This window comes from Meriones unguiculatus, chromosome 7, assembly GCF_030254825.1.
Source record: "Meriones unguiculatus strain TT.TT164.6M chromosome 7, Bangor_MerUng_6.1, whole genome shotgun sequence".
In the NCBI taxonomy this organism is placed as follows: Eukaryota; Metazoa; Chordata; class Mammalia; order Rodentia; family Muridae; genus Meriones; species Meriones unguiculatus.
Genome location: NC_083355.1, coordinates 13,390,129 through 13,408,806, shown reverse-complemented (window position 1 = coordinate 13,408,806; position 18,678 = coordinate 13,390,129). Strand labels below are relative to the sequence as shown.

The 18,678-nt window shown below is 37.9% G+C and overlaps 1 protein-coding gene across 6 annotated transcripts in view; it reads left to right on the top strand.

Moving 5' to 3' along the window:
* Cep112 (centrosomal protein 112) overlaps positions 1 to 18,678 on the top strand; it is a 412,140-nt gene that overhangs the window by 89,615 nt on the left and 303,847 nt on the right. For all 6 annotated transcript variants that reach the window (XM_060386504.1, XM_060386500.1, XM_060386502.1 and 3 more), the window contains 4 exons: positions 11,052 to 11,206; positions 11,889 to 12,018; positions 12,681 to 12,773; positions 14,568 to 14,627. In XM_060386504.1, coding sequence (XP_060242487.1) covers positions 11,052 to 11,206; positions 11,889 to 12,018; positions 12,681 to 12,773; positions 14,568 to 14,627 — 438 coding nt within the window. The remainder of the gene's footprint in view (positions 1 to 11,051; positions 11,207 to 11,888; positions 12,019 to 12,680; positions 12,774 to 14,567; positions 14,628 to 18,678) is intronic.

Sequence of the window (18,678 nt, the reverse complement as noted above, 5' to 3'; positions counted from 1 at the left end):
AAATAATATACATGTAGAAATCTGTTTACAGTAGAATTTTAAATTTTATATATTTGGAAATAAAAGTGCACATTGGATCTAAGAGGTCACTATCCGAAATTTTATTCTGTTTTTGAAACTTTAAAACATTCTGGAAGTTGAATTTTAAAATGTACATTCAGCTTTGTCATATTTAATAATAAATGTAGAGAATCATGGAAAGAGTAGGCCTGGATTCAGGACTCATCAGTCTGCACAAAGCTAGTGAACAGTTTCTGAGTTAATAACTAAGCCAGGTGGAGTTCAAGACTTGCCTGAAATCTGTCAGGAGAATGAGGTCCTCTATTGTATTGTGCATTCAGCATTTTTGCTTTCTTGTTGAGTCTTGTTTTGTTTTATGCTCATTTATTATAATTTTGTGTAGGCAATTTACATCTTTGGACATTGGCAGTACATTTTTAATAGGAGTGGCATAGCTAAAACTTTCTAGTTTTAAACGGATGCTAAAACGTTATCTCCAGCCTTAAGTGTTGTGTTTTACTGTGCTAGTGACTAAGTAGAAGCAGCTGCAGCGCCAGTGGTCCTCCAGTCCTCATTTTTACATTATTAATCTCATAGAGGCTGTAGTAAATGCCCACGCTTTCTAAGACATACTGAAATCACATCTATGGTTCTTTATGCCAAGATCATGTGCTTTTCACAACTTTCTCATTTTTTAAAAAACTTTCTCCTAATTCCAGTTTGTCTCATTATTCTTTTGCTTCTCTGTATCTTTTCCTGAATCTCTTCTCTTCCCTTCTGTTTCTGCGGCTATCAGTTGAGTCCAGGCCATTGTTGCCTCATTTCTGAACTCTTCCAATTACTTGTCAGTTGCTCTCTCTGTCATCTCTTGCTCCATTCAAATGCAAGTTTTCCCATGATTAAGAACTGAGTTTCTACTCTAATGCCCATAGTAATTTCTGCTTATAAATAATGTCCTTTTAAGAAGTGCAACCTAGTCCTCCAATTGTCAAGCATGAACTCCCAGTGGGGGAAAATATTTTGTGTACATTTCCTACAGCTGCCAAGCCTACCCCTTGTTCTGTTGCATAGCACCGAGTTCCCCTTCCACAGCCTGTAAAACAGGAGTTTGCATCAGTCTCCTTTCTTCCATATTTTTTTAATCTCAGTATTAGGGCTCTACCTGTTTTTATCCTTTTGGCTCTTTCATGTAATTTTTTTATAGTCTTTCAAAAGATGATTTTGGCCAAATGTTCTTGTCCTTAGGTACTTCATTCATGACTGTAGGCTTTCTTTTCTTTATTTCTTTTAGTTTTTAGGTTATAATGTAATTACATTATTTTCCTCCTTTTGTTTCCTCTCTACACCCTGCCATATACTGTTCCTTCCCATCTTTCAAATTCACATTTTCTTGGGGCTTGTCTTTACAACTCTGCATTTTGATTGGTTGTAGTTTTCTGTAATGATTGCTGTTACAAAGAGGTGTTTTGTTTTTGTTTTTGTTTTTGTTTTGATGAGGGATCAGGACTGCACTTAGCTCTAGGCATAAGGACAGGTATTTAGAACATAGCTAGGGATCATGCTGGTTTAGTAAAGTGGTGGTGGTAGGTTCTCCAACATCCATGACTTTACTAGCCATGGGTAGTTGGCTAGGTTATCAGTACCATGTGTATTTTCCCTTTTGTTGAGTGGGGTTTTAAGTCCAATTAGAGAGCTGTTAGTTACCATCAAGGTAGTCTCACCAGTACTCTACCCTTAGCATTATCATGCTATGTTGTGGTTCATCGGTGTCATAGCTGTGTAGGGCTGTTGGTTGCTCTCCTTCTTTGGAAGCTTGCATGGCTCCTTCTAGTGCCATGGAAACTAGTTCTGGGGAAGAGGCATTTAGGTCAGTTCCAGATCAGGAGCCTCTGGCCTAAAGCATATGGTGTCTTCAGCTTACAGCACGTACACCTCTGGAGGCCAGGGAGACCATTGATGGCTAATAGCAGTAATCTGTAATGTTTGGGTGTGTCTTGGACAAAAGAGGAATTCTCGTGCTTTGCATTGGGTTTTGTTAGATGGTTTTTGTCTATTGGAGAAAACATTGTCAGCCCAGATGAGAAAATTGAACTATATATGTATATTTATACACAGACTTGTGTATTCTAGCTGTCTTAGTTTGAGTTTTTATTGCTTTGATGGAACACCATAGCCAAAGCAAGTTGGGGAGGGTAGGATTTATTTGACTTGTGCTTTCATATCATAGTTCATTGTTGAAGGAAGTTAGTATAGGAACTTAAACAGGGCCCGGACCTGGAGGCAAGAGCTGATACAGAGACTATGGACAAGTACTGCTTACTGGCTTGCTCTCATGGCTTGCTCAGATCATATAGTTCTCAGATCATATGGGTTCTCTTATGTAACCCAGAACCACCCAGGTGAGGGATGGTACCACCCACCATGGGACAGGCCCTCCTCTAGCAATATCTAATTAAAATAAAATATCTTAGAACTGGATATTATGGAGGCATTTTCTCAGCTGAGTTTCCCCACTTCAGATAACTGCCTTCTGTCAAGTTGACAAAAAACAAGCAGGCAATATGGTGTATTTTATTAGGTAGATGTAGTTGACTTTTTCAGACACCCATCTTGTATTTTACCCTCCTCCCTCCTTATTTTGTATTTCCTTTTGACGTGATGTATTTAAAAATTCCTCATTTAAGTATAGAATTGTGTGTAAAACAATGTATGCTCAAAATTTAATTCAAGGTAAATAATCAAATAGTAGCTGACACCATACATTTTGCTTCTTAATTTAAAAAGTTAATGACACTATATGCACAAATATTTGCTTATTAAATATAGATCTTAATGCAGAGGAAACTGACTTGATATCAATGCCTGTTTACATCTCAGAAATCATGCCAACTTTTACCAATAGCTAGATCTCTACAAGTGTTTACTCTCAAGAATTTCTTTATCCCTTTCAGTTTTATAGGCTCACCTGTCTTCCCCATTCTCCTAGCTTGATTGATGGCTTTTTTCTTTTTCTATTTCTGAATCCTTTCCTGACTTCCGTTCTTTGTCTCTCTACTGATAATTTGCAGTTCAGGGTCCGCTTTCCTGCCTGTAGTGGCATGATCACCTGCAAATCACAATTGGTGGATTCAGAGAGGGAAATCGAGGCAAGAAAGCCCAGGAGTAAAGGGTAGTGAGTGCTGTAAGAAACAGACTTGCTGGAGACAGGCTTCAATGAGACAGCTCTTTAATTGGGATGGTGGTGTAAATGCTGTTTAAACCTTTCAGGGAAGTAGGGGCTTTCAGGGTGAGCCCAGGTGCTGGGAATGCCTCATTTGCATAAGGAGGAATTCCAGGTGCTGCTGGACTTTACCTTATAAGGTGAAAGGAAGTTTAACCTGGCTATTAGGCTGTGTGACCTCCTCCAGAGGGCTGCAAAGGTGGGGGCACAGGGCTCAGCGCTAGGGCTACATGCACCAGGTCATGCAAGCCCCAAAGTGGGACCAGGGGTGAGCGGGGGAGTGATCTTACTCCTGCTGATCTCAGGATGTGATCTCTGGGGTTTGGACATTCCATCTATCTCATCTACCTACCTCCACTATCTAACAGTCATCTGTATTTCACTTATATATTCTTTGAATTGTTTGCTGAAGGATTCTTTGAAGAAATAATCTTTGCTAATCTAGTAAAATATGGTCTTCGATGTGTTGCAGGTAGTGTGGACATCTGATATGAACTGCACTTTGAACCTGAGGGGATATGCCAACTTCCATGCTGTAGGGCATGGAAGGGCTTTATTAAACTCTTTATCGCCATTATTTTTGAAATAATTTGGAATATACCTTTTATAATTTCATGATTCCAGAATCAGGGTTGTTATATAAAGATAAACATAATTTGGTTTAATTTTTAAAAAGTTAGCCTACAGAAATCATAATAAATCTAGGATAGAAAGAAATTATTTATGAGTATTGTAAGTTAAGATGATTTAAATTTTAGTTGTTATACTGTTTATAGGTGAGTTACTCAGTGAAATTTGAGATGCAAACATATAAAGGTAATCACATATTAACCCTATTAAAAACCTGCTAACATTGCCACTTAAAAGACAGGATGGGTAATGAGTTAGATTTTTATTTCTGGAGCATTGTTGGTATATATTTTACATTTAAAATGTTATTTATTTTTATGCACTTGAACATGTTACCTACATGTGTGTGTGCCTGGAAACCGGAAAAGAATTGGAACTGGAGATACACACACACACACACACACACACACACACACACACACACACAAATAACTGGGAAATAAACCTGTGTCCTCTGCAAGATCGGTTAGTGTTCTTAGCTACTGAGTCACTGCTTCATCCCCTGTATATTTTAAAATGCATTTCTTGGGACAAGACAGATTTACTCAGTGGTTGAGAGAGCTTGCTGCTTTTCCAGAGGATGCAAATTTGGTTCCCAGCACCTACATTGGTTGGCTCACAACCGCCTGTAACTCCAGCTTCAATGGATCTTATATACTCTTTTTATCTTCCGTAGGCACCCCTACCTAAATGTGTATATGGACATGGGGACACACACATCTAAGATAAATAATTAAAAACTTGATCTCTTTTTGAAGTTTATTTTTATTGTATTTTAAAACTGATGTCTTTTGACAGTAAGCTGAGCCTACCAAAGTATATATTCCAGACCTGACTGGGTAATAGACTAAGGGAAATTTTGTGGTAGTGGGTTGTTATTTTTACTACTCTGGAGATTATCTAGTATGTTCCTGAGTCTAATTTCATTTGCAATGAGTTGCTCATAACGGAGTTCAGAAAAGAACAGGACTCACCACCTCACCCCTTATTATCATACATTATTCATGCAAGACAATACAATCGCATCACACTTCAACGAAAATCTTATCTTACCAGTAGTTAATAGTGGCAACAACAAAGGGACTGAAGATATGGCTCAGTGGTTAAGAGCATTTGCTGCTCTTATACAAGACCTGGGTTTGGTTCCTACTACCATGTAGCAGTTCATAAATGCCTGTAATTCTAGTTCCAGGAGAGTCTAATGCCCTCTTCCTGCCTCCACGGATACCAAGAATACATGTGGTAAATACATGTACATGAAGGCAAATACTCATACAGATAAAAAACAAAAACAAACAAAAACCAGAAAATAAAAAAACAAAACACTTTAACAGCAAAAATAATTGATGAGGCTAAGAGACCTCAGGTAGTTTCATTATTCCATCTTGCATTTCTTTGTGTACCTTGTGTCATGAAATGACCTCTCCCCCTAAGTATGTCTTCATGTTCGCTTTGGTGATGATCTGATGGACATGATAGAGTGGGTTGAGGTTATAAGGTACTTAACTCGGGTTTCGTTCTGCTGCTAGTATGGCTAGTATGGCTAGTATGGGTAAGACAAACTTGCTAAGTTTCATTTTTCTCCGAGTTAAAGTTGTGTTATTCCTACCTCATAGTTTGGGGAGGATGTTCAAGAGCCTACTGCTTGCTAACACTGTTCCTGACCTACAGTGAGAACTCCCTGGTAGTTAATTGTCATTATCTTCCTCATCACAATATGCTGATGGCCTGTGAAGTCTTGAGGATTCAGTTTCGGAAGATATTTGCACATGCTTACATTTAATGTGGTATGTTATGGCCATTGTGGTTTTTGTTGTTTGTTTTTTAAATCTTTTTATTGTTAAATACATAGCCGGGAGAGGAACTGCATGCCTGTAATCCCAGCACTCAAGAGGCAGAGGCGGGCAGATCTCCATGAGTTTGAGGACAGCCAAGCCTACACAGGGAAACCGTGTCCCAAAAAAACCCAAAAATAAATAAATAAATAAATAAATAAATAAATAAATAGCTCTGATAGGATTGCGCAACAGAGTTACACAGTGGGTTCACAAATCACACCACGGGACTGGTTCCACATGGGAGGTTTATTAAGGGAAGGGGGAAAGGGGAAGGGGTCACAGAGACCGTCTCTGGGCAGGGCAGGAGAGAAAGAGAGAGAGAGGAGGAGCTTTGAGTTCTCTTATAGGGTGACCCAGAGCATGCGTAGGTGGCTTCACAGATGCCTGATATCCGGTTTGTCAGGTCCCTTGAGGCTGGCCGTAGAGATGCCTGCTTACGGATCCCAACAAAAGCATAACATAAAATCTGCTATCCTAACAATACTATTATCTGTATGCACAGTGTTTATAGTGGATTTCTAGGACTTTGTCTTTTCTGTGACAGACACTGTATGTGGACCTAAAGAACAGCTTCCTCCTAGTCAGTACTACTTTCTATCTCTATGGATTTCTGATTACTGCAGACAGTGTAGCTGGAAGCATGCAGGATTTGTCCTTCTGTGACTCTCTGATTTTACTTAACATAATGTCCTCAAAGTTCATTCAGGTTGTAACACATGATAAATTTTCCTGTTTTTTGTTTGTTTGTTTGTTTGTTTGTTTTTTGTATTTTTCATTCTTTAAAGACAAGGTCCTAACATGTAGCCTTGACTGGCCTGGAACCTTCTCTGTAGACCAGGTTGGTCTGGAACTCACAGAGATATTCTTGCCTTTGTTTCCTGGGTTGTATGATTAAAGGCACGTGCCACCACACCAGGCCAATTTTCGTTCTTTAATGGCTATGTGAAGTTGTTTCCATCTCTTAGCTACTGGGAAAAGTTCCAGGGTGAACATGGGATCACCAATATATTTTGAGATCTTAATTTTATATTGGAGTAAAGAGATACATAACTCCCTCCAGAAATAATATTGCTAGACCATTTGGTAGTTGTATTTTCAGAATTTTATTTAGCAGCCTTTACCTTATTTTCCATTTTGGTTACAGCTTTTAAATATTTTTAAAATACTGGGTTTTATTTGTTTTAAAAATTCTTGACAATATCATAGTTGTATGCACTTTCTGTGATTGTGGTAATTTTCAGACTACCCTGTAGAATCCCCCTCCCATTTCCACCAATTCCCTTTACAGTTAGCCTCCTGTACCCATCTTTTTCCCTCCCTCAACTATCATTCTTCCCTTCCTCTTTTCACTCCTCCTCTTTCCCTATATCTTTCTTTCTTCTTCCCTATTTCATCCCTCTCTTCCTCCTTCATTTTTTCTTTCCATTGATCTTTACCTCCAACTGTCATTCTCAGCTCTGTGCAGCCCTGTGCAGCTACCATGTTCACAATTGCATTGGCCTTCTGTTTTTTTAAAAACAAAATCCCAAATGTTTGATTGTACCAATGAAGACTCTGGAGCCAGAACCTGGTGAGAAGGCCTGTTAGGTCAGAGAAGATAGAAAGCACCCAGCTGACCTTCCTACTCAGCTGACATCCCAGAAAGAAAATATCCTTTCTCTTTCTCCACACTGTCTTAAATACCCTTCAATTCAATGTCCTTCCTTCCTTTATTTTCTTATGTCAACTGGTTGCTTGTTCTGACTCTTGACCCATGGTTGGCTTTATTTAGCTCTTGTTTACAGAAAGCTCTTGGGTTAAAGGTGTGTGTTAAGAGCTGAGCCACACCACAACTAGAAACAGGTTTTCTAGTTCATAATCTTGGGGTTCACGGTGTGATCAAATATCCTGCAACATTCTTCTATTCAGAAGACAGTGCCCAATTGCGTGGTTCTCACAGTCCTTCCACATCCTCTTTTAGTGTCCCTTGGGCTTTAAAGGGGGTAACATGTTTGACATATTTGGGGCCAAGCATTCAGTAGTCATTCTCAACACTTCAGCCAGTAGTGGATGCTGCCAGTACCAAAAGAGGCTTCTCTACCCAGGGCTGAGAGCTGCAGCAAGTATAACTAAATTTGAAGGCAGATTAGCTACATGCCCATTTGTCAAAATATCAGCAATACATTCTTCCCAATACCTTTGATCTCTATCACATTAGTTCTATGCCATTTCAGAACACTTTTACCATTATTTTACCTGTAAGCATATATTTCTATGCAGTTCAGGGTTGTAGCACTCAGGCTTTAAAGCTGGGTGTGATCACTTTTCTCTCCCATCAGTCTGCAAAGCACCTTCTAGCACTGTGAATCTATAAATGGTAGCCAGCAGAGAAAGGAAGCTTCCAACTGAGTAGCAGCTTGGGTTTTCTGTGTCCTGTATCCAGAGTGCACTGTCTTCAGCAATAGTGTCTTACTCTAGTTCTGGTGATCAATGGCAATAGTCTTGATTATTTTGGGAACTTCTGGAGTTATCTGGCCAACAGCTCATAGGAGAGTATTCTGCAAGTGACACTGGGATTTTGGTTTGAAATCCTATGACTTTTTGGAGCAAAGTTAACCACCTATCCAGAGTACTTCGTTCAAGCTCTTTTTAAAGTTGTACTTTTGTGTAGCTTATAAAGTAACAGGCTTTTATATGTTTTTCATACCTGCTTAGTTTTCGTTGACTTTCTCCCTCTGCTTTCTCTATCTTCTTACCCATACCTCCTTTTGGTGTTTCCTTTTGTAGTCTTCCTCCTTCTGCCTCTAGTGTCTCCACCCCCATATCACTGACCTCTCATGGCTCCTTTGTTCACAACTGGTTCCTACTGACACTCCACCTTAATTCCAGCCTACAATCCCCATATGAGGGAATATAGAGAGTTTCTTCTGAGGCTGAGGTGACTTCCCTCAGCATAATATTCTTGTGAGCACTGTTCTAGATTTTCAATTTCTCCACATCCTCACCAACATTTGTTATTTTATTATTGGAGCATACATAGCTTTATTTAGCAGGCATAGCCAATGGCTATATACCTTTTTTGGGTACTATAAAGCTTTAAAGGTTGATTAATTCCCAAATTAAAATTTCAAGTTCACTTTATTACTGTTATTTTTGGTAACCCTGATTTGAGATCACAATATTGTTTCAATGTCCATCACTTTTTTCCTTGAAACGGTGATATCATTCCTGCTCATCTTTTTTTCCTTCTCTTACAAAGAACTAGTTTGTGCTTTCATCTGAGCATGTCTTCTTATCTTCACTATATTCAATTATTAATATTGTAAAAAAAGATTGTTTTCTGGCTAACAGAGACTCTTCTTCCTTAAGCAAAGAATCACTTTAGGCCCTTGGTCTTGATTTATTTCATTGGTGACTAGGTTATTTTCTAACAGTTTATAATGGCTGCTTGTCTATTTCTTTTAATCTGTGTCTTGACTTTGGAATTCTTGTCTCCTATCTCATATAGTAACCAAAACCTCATTTTGTGCAGTGTTTTCTCAGAGTTTTGCTATTTCAGGTCTCAGCTGCCTTGGCCACCCCCTGCTTTGAGTTTCTTGTCCAGTTCTCCCCCATGATCCAAGATTAGAAACTATCTCTAAGATTAAGAGAAGACAAAAAAAAAAAAAAAAAGGAAAGGAGAGGTGAAACTTAGAAAATACTGGCTCATCTTTCATGGTTTTTCTTCATCTTCCTTACATTTAGTCTGCTTTGGGCATCCTCTACCACCTTTGGGCTGATTTTTTCAGACTTATTTCTGTGTCTTTTAGGCATTCTTAATGGGAGAGTCACTATTCATAAGCAGAATTTCCTCTCCTGAGGTTACTGAGGTGGGGTTGCAGTTCTGTCATTCCTACATATTGTCTCCTATTCACCAACTCCCTAAAAGAAGGAGTACAGATCCCCTGGATTCCACCACTTAAAACTGGAGAGCAAAGGCTCCTTCTTATTTTGTGCCACACTGTCACTATGTAGGAAGCGAGGGTTTTAGAGTGCAGTCAGAAGTGAGGTTAAGTTCTTAACTGAGCAGCTCCACTCAGCAGAGGCAGAGTGGGTTCAGTGCATTAGAATGAAGCTACACAGCTTCTCTGTCATTATAAAAATATATTTTATGAAGCTTCATAATTGTCAGAGTTTCATGCCCTTGTCAGATGGGGTGACAATTTTTAGTGTTATCATGAAAGTAATTATGTAATTATGAAGTATATTGTTGTGGCTTTAATTATATTAATTTGATGATTGATAGTTTCAGCATCTTTTTAACAATGTGCCATTTTAAAAATTTCACATATTTGGAAGTTGTTCCACCAAAATTTAACTTACTTTTCTACTCAGTTTTATAATGAAGAAAAGGTAATATGAAGAAAGAGTGTTGGGGTTTAACAGTAATGTTTAAACTTTATCTTAACTCTTTGTCATGGAAAAACAGTAGAAAAGAAACGCCACACTAACCTTTCCTACTTGCATTTATTAGAAGTATAGTTGTGAAAATGAAAACCAGTTGTCTCTCAGCTAATGCCGGCTTAGTGCAGTTTTGAATAAAGCATTTAGAAGCTCATAAACACCTTTATTCAGGCTTTAAATGCAGCCCTGCTAAAGTGAAGAATTCAGAATAACTTAAATAACAAATAAAAAAGAGGCAATTTTTTGAATGATGCTTTTGAGTACTTTAGAAAAATAGAGAACTGCTTTAAGTGAAATAGAAAAACCATTACATATTGAAAAAAATAAGAATTTATATGATAAATATTCCCGCATACTTGCTAATCCTGAATATGTTATGGGGTGTTTCTGGTATTAAAATACAGGGTTATGGATTTCATTTAAAATATCATGATTAAAACCTTAAGTGAAAAGGACAAATCTAAACTATAATGAGGAGACCCAGCAGGATCGCAGTCTACCTGAAGGGAGGGCCTTGTCTTCTTTTCTCCCATGGAGAGTTTTCAGACTCAGTACACAGTCCATGAATCAATGAATAGTTGCATATATGTAAACATTCTGTTAATGTTATGGTAAAAATGATGTTTAGAAGATTTGGTTAGGTTGGGTAGTGGTGGTGCATGTCTTTAATTCTACTCGGGAGGCAGAGACAGGAGGATCTGAGTTCAAGGCTAGCATGGAACAGAACAAGTTCCAGGACAGAAAAGGAGAAATCTTATCTTGAAAAACAAACAAACAAATAAAAAGGTTACTTTAGAGACTTTTTTTTTTTTTTACTAATTTTGAAAATGACCTATTTGTTCTTATTATTCTGATAGGCAATATGTGTCTTCAGAGTGCTAACTAGCACACATGGCTAAAAAGCTAGTTAGAGGTTTCCTGACAATGACTTGTTCTTTTAGAACCACATGATCAAAGAACTGGAGGCCCGTGTCCAGCAGCTGACAGGAGAAGCAGAGAACAGCAATTTACAGAGGCAGAAATTGATCCAAGAAAAACTGGAGCTTGAAAGATGCTACCAAATGACATGTAGTGAATTACAGGAGTTAAAGACCAGGTAGGTGGTCCTTGTCAGTGGCTGCAAGAACAGCTCTGACTTGCTAAGTGACCTGCAGGAGTTGTCAGACTATGCAGTAAACCTTCCTACCTAAGCAGGATTCTTTTAAAATATTTACTTTCTTCATTCACTTTACACCCGACTTGCAGCACTTTCCATCCTCTCCTACCAGTCCCATCTTCCCTTCCTTTTTTTCCATCCCTTTTCCCATATTCCTCAGAAAAGGGAAGCCTCCCTACCCCCAACCCCCACCCCAGTTCATCAAATCACATCAGGATTGAGGTCTTCCCCTGAGACCTGGTAAGGCCGCCTGCCAGCAGGGAGTGATCAAAAAGCAGGCAACAGAGTCCATGTCAGAGACAGCTCCTGGTCCCCTTACTAGGGAACCACATGAACCCTAAGCTGCCCATCTGCTATATCAGTGTAGGGGCCCTAGGTCCAGTCTATGCATGGACTTTGCTTCGGTCTCCACAAACTCCTCGGGTTAGTTGGCTCTCTTGGTCTCTTTACATATTTTTAAACATACTTAAAAAGCAGTGTTTGAACCCAGTTGATGAAAATATGGATACTTACTTCATGTAGTGAAAGAGAATTTATTTGAATTTAGTTAATTTAGTTGATATCCATTTTAGAGATTGGTTCCAAAAGTATGAAAACATTATTTTTTATATTCCTGTTTTAGGCGTAACTTACTACATAAAGAGAAAGAACATCTTGTAAATGACTATGAGAAAAATGTGAAATTATTAAAAACCAAATACGATTCTGACATAAGCCTCATGAAACAAGAGCTTGCGCTTTCAGCTGCTAAGGTATTGTACATGTCGGTAGTCACATTTGCACAAGTGTTCAGCCGTGGGCAGCGATACGTCAGCTGCTCATTCCCATTTGAAATTAGCCCCCTTTTCATTCTGTTCTTGAGGCCTCCAGACTTCAAAACATTTGCTACTGTTTAGAATCGTGAAAACACTCAATGCCCACAGCCCACACAGCACCCAACACCCACACAGCACCCACACAGCTCTGCTCAGAGCTCGCCTAAAGCACTAACGTCTTCATGAAGAGATTCTTAGAAATGCTTTCTTAAGTGCAACTGTACACATACAATGGTGTTACTTTGAATTTTTTTATATTTAATTCTTATTTTTTAAATTAAAAAAATTATAAGATTTTAACTCACTGTTATATTTTATAGTGTTAAATACTATGCAGATTTTAATTTACATTTTTACTTTGAAATACTAATTTTTGGCTTCAAATGTTACTCTAATTACTGCTCAGCTTACTGTCCCTCTTTGCAGTATATTTAAAAATAGATTTAACTTTTATATTGTCTTTAAAAATTTTTTTCATTCAGTTTATAGATAATTCAAATCCTGACTTAACTTTTAGGGGTGAAATGGTGGGCTTTATGTCAACCAGAAGTGTGGATGATACAAAAGTCAGTGCTCTGCCTTCTGTTGTTTAATCCTAGACATCTGATGTGATTGAAGAGTTAGAACAGAACATCTGTCTATTAAAACAGCAGGTCCAGGAGTCGGAGCTTCTTAGGAAACAGCAAGTAAAAGTGAGTCTTGTACTCTGACCGAGATCAGTGGGCCCAGTTCCTTTGCTTTCTTCATCTATGGTTATAAATGAGAGTCAACTAAAAAAATAACTTAGAAGAAGTCTGTGTGGATGTAGCCATTTCTGATTGTATTCCTGAGATTTTACCTAACCAATGAATATGCTAATATATAGAGACTAAAAGACAATTGATTTGAAATCTCTCTTTTGAGATTAGTTTAGAATTAAAATCTTACATGATTTAAAAATGAGATCTTGAAATTTTCAGGAAAGTAGATGAATTTGTAAATTGTAATATCAAGCATGGGGACCCAAATGCATAAAGATAAACCCTGAATGTTTTCTTTCATATTATGTAGGTCCTAGCCCGTAATGTATACATCTGTATGTGTGGGATTATGGGTAAAAGCTAAAAAGAAAAAACAAGAAAGGAGAACAAGACATGGTAAAGATAGGCGATGGGAAGGATGGGGTTGGACAAAGGACATAAAAGTATAAAAGAGGAAATAATATGAGGAATGAGAACAAGGAAGGACTAGGGGTAGCAGAGGGTTGGGGAAGATGGGAAGGGAGGAAATTCTACTAACATACTTTCAAAATTTCATTGATTGGGAGGAGATGAGGGAGGGGCCTGCTATCAGGCCATAAAGTGACTAAATAAATAAATAAATGGAAAAATGTCATGATATCTAATATGTTTTATGTAAGTTGAAGTGAAATTATTAAAATATATTAAACATAAATATTTTTATTAATTTATTTCAATTTGTTCACTTTGTATCCCAACTGTAGACCCCTCCCTTGTCTCCTCCCATCCCCCCCCCATGTACTGATGGGGCAGTCCTCCTCCTCTTTCCTCTGACCCTAGCCTATCAGGTCTCATCAGGACTGGCTGCATCCTCTTTTTCTGTGGCCTGGTAAGGCTACTCCTTCCTCAGGGGGAGGTGATCAAAGAGCCAGCCTGAGTTCATGTCAGAGACAGCCCCTGTTCCCCTTACTAGGAAACTCACTTGGAGACTGAGCTGCCATGGAATATATCTGTGCAGGGGGTCTAGGTTATTTCCATGCATGGTCCTTGGTTGGAGTATCCATCTCAGAAAAGACCCCTGGGCCCAGAATTTTTGGTTTTAAATGAAATATTTTAATGTTAAATCTTTTTAAAAGTAAGCCCTAATGTTTGTTATTTGGTATACTGTCAATAATGTGCATGGTTACCAGTGTGATTAGGGAATATATTAAAGGATATAAGTGTATATGCATTATTTGCTGTTCTTTTTACATATCTTACTAGTGTTATATGCCATCAAAGTTTTGTTTGATGTGGAAAAAAAATCTCTCATTTAAGTGTACTATTTTAAAAAATATTCTCCCTTTTAAGTTCTCAAATTCCATTGTCTTCCTTCCCTCTTTATTTTTTCCTCATTGCTTTCATTCTCTCAATTAAAGGGTATCAGGGACAAGGATATGAAACAACTTTGGAGTTATCATTGCCATCTTAACTTCATTGCCCATTCCTAATCTCATAATCTTAAATGTCACAGTGATCCTTGTTCTTGAGAACAACAGCACCTTCATACAGCTTAGGTTTTATGTCTTATAACATAAAGCTGCTTGTGTCTTTTCTTGTGACTTAGAAAATTAGGTGCCTAGAACTCTCTTAATGATAAGCAAATGGCATGCAAAATTCTGAAGTAAAGTCTAACATAAAGTACATTCATTGCTCTTATCTGGTCACTAATTTTACTGACTCTAGAGGTCATGTTAAACATTAAAAATAAACATTTATCATTTACAGGATCAAGAAAGTAAGTTTGAGATGGAGACAAACAATTTAAAACACACCTATGAAAAAAAGGTAATATAGTTGGAGATTATAAACATTTAGAATAACAATTTAAGCAGTTAAAGAGAACTGGTTTATTAAAGTAATATATTTACCCTTTAAAGAATTTTTTGTTTCTCTTTTAGTCTCAGCTAATCAATATAATCAAAGTTTTCATGTATATAAACAGAATCTTTGGTGTAGTTGTTAATCATACCAACATTAAAGCTCTAGCTTTATGCTCTTTTGGGTGAGTGAAGAGAATCATTGACTGAACCTCTGTTACAAACACCTTGATTTTTTATTTCTTCAAGTTTGAAATAATTGGGACTTACATTGCATTCCTATGTATCATCTATGTAATAAGAACTTTGAATATGTAAACAAAAACTCCAAAACATTGAAAGCATTGACTACTTGCAACTTAACAGTTTCTTAGCATTCAGAATATTTTCATAATGTATTTTAATATTCCTATTATCAGTAGTAACTAAAGTTTTAATACTTTAGACAGCATATGCAGATTTGTGACTGATATGTCAGTTCTGAAATGGTTTGCTATAAGACATGGAAAGTAAAAGCAGTTGAAATAACAGGTTTTGTTGCTATTTTTGTTATTTACTTTTAATATTTGGCAAATTAAACCACTTGTAAAGTAGAAAATGAGCATTACCCTTCCATTAAAATATATGTAAATCAAAGCTAACCCTTGTACATATTCTCAGTCCACTTTGTAACACATCTTTTTTTTTTTTTTTTTTTTTTTTTGTCCTTCTAGTTGCTTAGTAGATATTCTTTAAATGCTTTCATTGGACAAGACATCATGTTAGGTAATAGGATGAGTAGGATGAGGCTGGGAGCAGTTAGGCACTCTGCCTCCAAGAGCTTAGCATACCAAGAGATAACAGGTGTGTTTGTCACTTACAAAGATTTCTTTTCATATATATTGATCTGTGTTTATGTGCTTTTTATAATTGTAATTATTTTCTTACTCCTGCAGTTTTATAATGAATTATAAAATTCATTGCCAGGTATTTAGTATTTTTTATACCTGCAAATGGTATATGAACAGGAAGAGGAAATAATGTTTTTATTCAAATGAAGTTTTTTAGTTTCTATTGCTGAGAAATGAAGTTTCCTAAATACTTTGATTACAAGAGAGAGAAAAAGAGAGAGAAAGAGAGAGAGAGAGAGAGACAGAGCACAGAGCACACAGCGCATTACTAGAAGTCTTTTCCGTTGTGTAAGGCACTGGGTTTGTCTGGGTGAACTCCCTGGGAAGCCCTCTGGCTTCTCTTCCATCTATATGGAACACCTTCCTGGCCTACTGCTCTTTTGCCGTTGTGCCAGCCTTCCTCTGATCTGCCAGCCTGTGGAAAAGGATGGGCTGGTGTCTAGGAGCAAGGCACACATGAGTTCCATAGAGAGAAAGACCCAGATGGCCTTTGCGTCTACATGTTCTTGAGTTTTTAGCCACCGAGTAATCTAAGGTTCTGCTATCAGCCTTTCTCCCTGGTGACAAAAGGAAGGAAACTTGAGAATTTGTTTTGTTATTGAAGCTTAGGGCACAAGCCCACATTGGAGCACCTGCAAAAGGTAGGCTTTGCCACCTCGTGGCACACCACAGAGCAGAGAAAGGAAAGTGATCAGCGGAGCAGAAGAAGTAGCGTAGTGAGCACAAGTCCCATCTTCTGGGAATGGACATGTTTAAATGGAGAAAGAGTTAGGGTGGGGCAAGTGGGTGCACAGGTAAACAGTCCTGCTCAAGCTGTGTTCTGCTTGATCAACATCTCACTCTAGTTCTGCAGGGGACTCTGAAGAAGTCTTTATTGCTTGAGGGGACAAGCTGATTCCTTGGAGACTTCTGCTCCAGGGTACCATTTCACCATCATGGATAACTCCCCTCACTTGAGGTGCTTCTTCCTGCTAGGCTTTGCTGTCTTTGGAGTCCAAGGTTCAGAACAATGACTAGAGACTGGTTAGCCCTTTTGTGGGGTCTGGAGGAAGGACAATGAAAAACTCACAGTGGGATCTCCCAGTTCCTCTTATTTTTGTGCTTCCAGCTTGAAAGGGAATGAAGTAAGTTAGGTAGCACTGGCTCCTAGATAGATGTTCCTTGAGTAAGGAATCCTCACGACTGCAGAGGTAAGTGAGTGACCCCTGAAGGAAAGGAGACAGATGCAAAATGGAGGTGGAGAGGCCAGGCTTTCATCTTGTCTTTAGTTACCATGTGAGTTCAAGTGGGAAGTCAATGCATTTTTTTTTAAAAAGAAAAGGCAATGTCTAAGTGCCTGTCATAATTCCATTTTTATCAGTAACCTACTGACCATTCCTGTTATGGTTCTCCTCTGGAAGGAGACCTACAACCTTTGTTAGGCATTGTAATTGCAGCTATTCCATTTCTATGAGCTATCAATCGACCTCACTTTTACATAAAATAACCAGAATATATTTGGCTGTTTTTAATGTAAACATGACTTGTTTAAACCAACAACAATCTCTAGGACAGAAATATGTATTTGCTCATATTGCATATGTTACTGATATTGTTTATATTAAGAGAAACGGTTCCTCAATGTGCCACTTTTTGTTTCACAATTAATTCCATAATCTCCCCTTTTAAATTGACATCTGCTCTTCTTTATTTATTAAACCTGCTGTGATCTCAAGCCTTGAAGATTTGATGTCTTGTACCCCCCTGAGGGAATGTCCTTCTGACAGCTCAAAGGCCTGCCATAAATCTCACACAGTCCTGGGCTGTGTAACTGGATAGCTAACTGCATGGATAGGGCTTTTGTTTGGAGAGTGTTACAGGTGTGCACATTCAGTAACTTTCCATATAAAATGTGCTTCTGAATATCTCTGTTCAGGAGGAGGAAATGCCATCTGAATGACATTATTTCCTCATGCCAGTGTGAAAGCAGCAGGATGGGGGCATACCATCCCACCGTCTTTGAGGTGGAAGAAACAGCATCAGATGCTGTCCCTAATTTAAGCACACACATATTATCTCATGGTCTTTATTGATCTCTGGTGGCTGTTGCCTGCTCTTTAGATCTTTGAACATCAAACAAATAATAGGCCATAAAGCTAACCGTCATTGTTTGATGAAGTGTCGTAATCTGCTAAATCAGGAAACTGCTGGAGTAAATGATTTTACTAGTAAGGAAACACCTGCCTCCTACAAATAACCTAGGGCTTGTTTTCCAAACAGGCGCCGGGAGTAAAGAGTGGTGCTGTTTACCCAAAGAAGAACACGAGGCAGATGCTCACATGCACTAGTTAAAACGTGCTAGACTGACTAACCTCCTAAAGTCATTGTTGTAACTGTAACAAATGGAATGTAGGTTCTGAAACACACAGAAGCACAGTTTTTCCAGCACTTAACATTCATATGTACCTTGTATAATTCTATTTAAACAATTTAAGCATGTTCACAGGAACTTTATATGTAACACATATTAGATTGTATTTTTAACTACTACTGACATAATTTCTTTAAAAGAATAGGTAACTTTTCCAAAGTTAAAAGAGAAAAATAACTTGTGCTGATGTACTATTTAGTAAAGTCATGCAATGTGGTCACCTATATTTTTAACTCTAGACTGCGGTGATTAGAGTTGTTAAGAGGCAGTAATAATCTGCCAGTTGGTTTTGGGGGCAGCCTCAGCTCTGTGCTCTTGCTATGCCATGATCCACAGATCTTTCCTTATTTATATGCTCCTTTTTGATTTCTTAATTTTGGGGGGATTGAAGGGAATATAGACATATTTAGCATATGTTCAATAACTGTGCTTATGAATACTGAAATCAGCTACTTAGAATAAACTCACATGTTTGAGAGTAACCTGGGTGCCTTAACTACCGTCAATACTTTAGTTCAGTATTAACTATATATTGAAGAAAGATTTGAATTAAATCACATTGAATCTTACTCTACATTACCTTTGGGCAACATGTCAAGACCCTGTGTAAAGAAAAAGAATAGAAATGAAAATGGAATAGAAATAAATACAAATAGATATTGGGCAGTAGCATCATCTTTATGTTATTTCTTAGTTTTCTTTTATGTAAAAATGATATA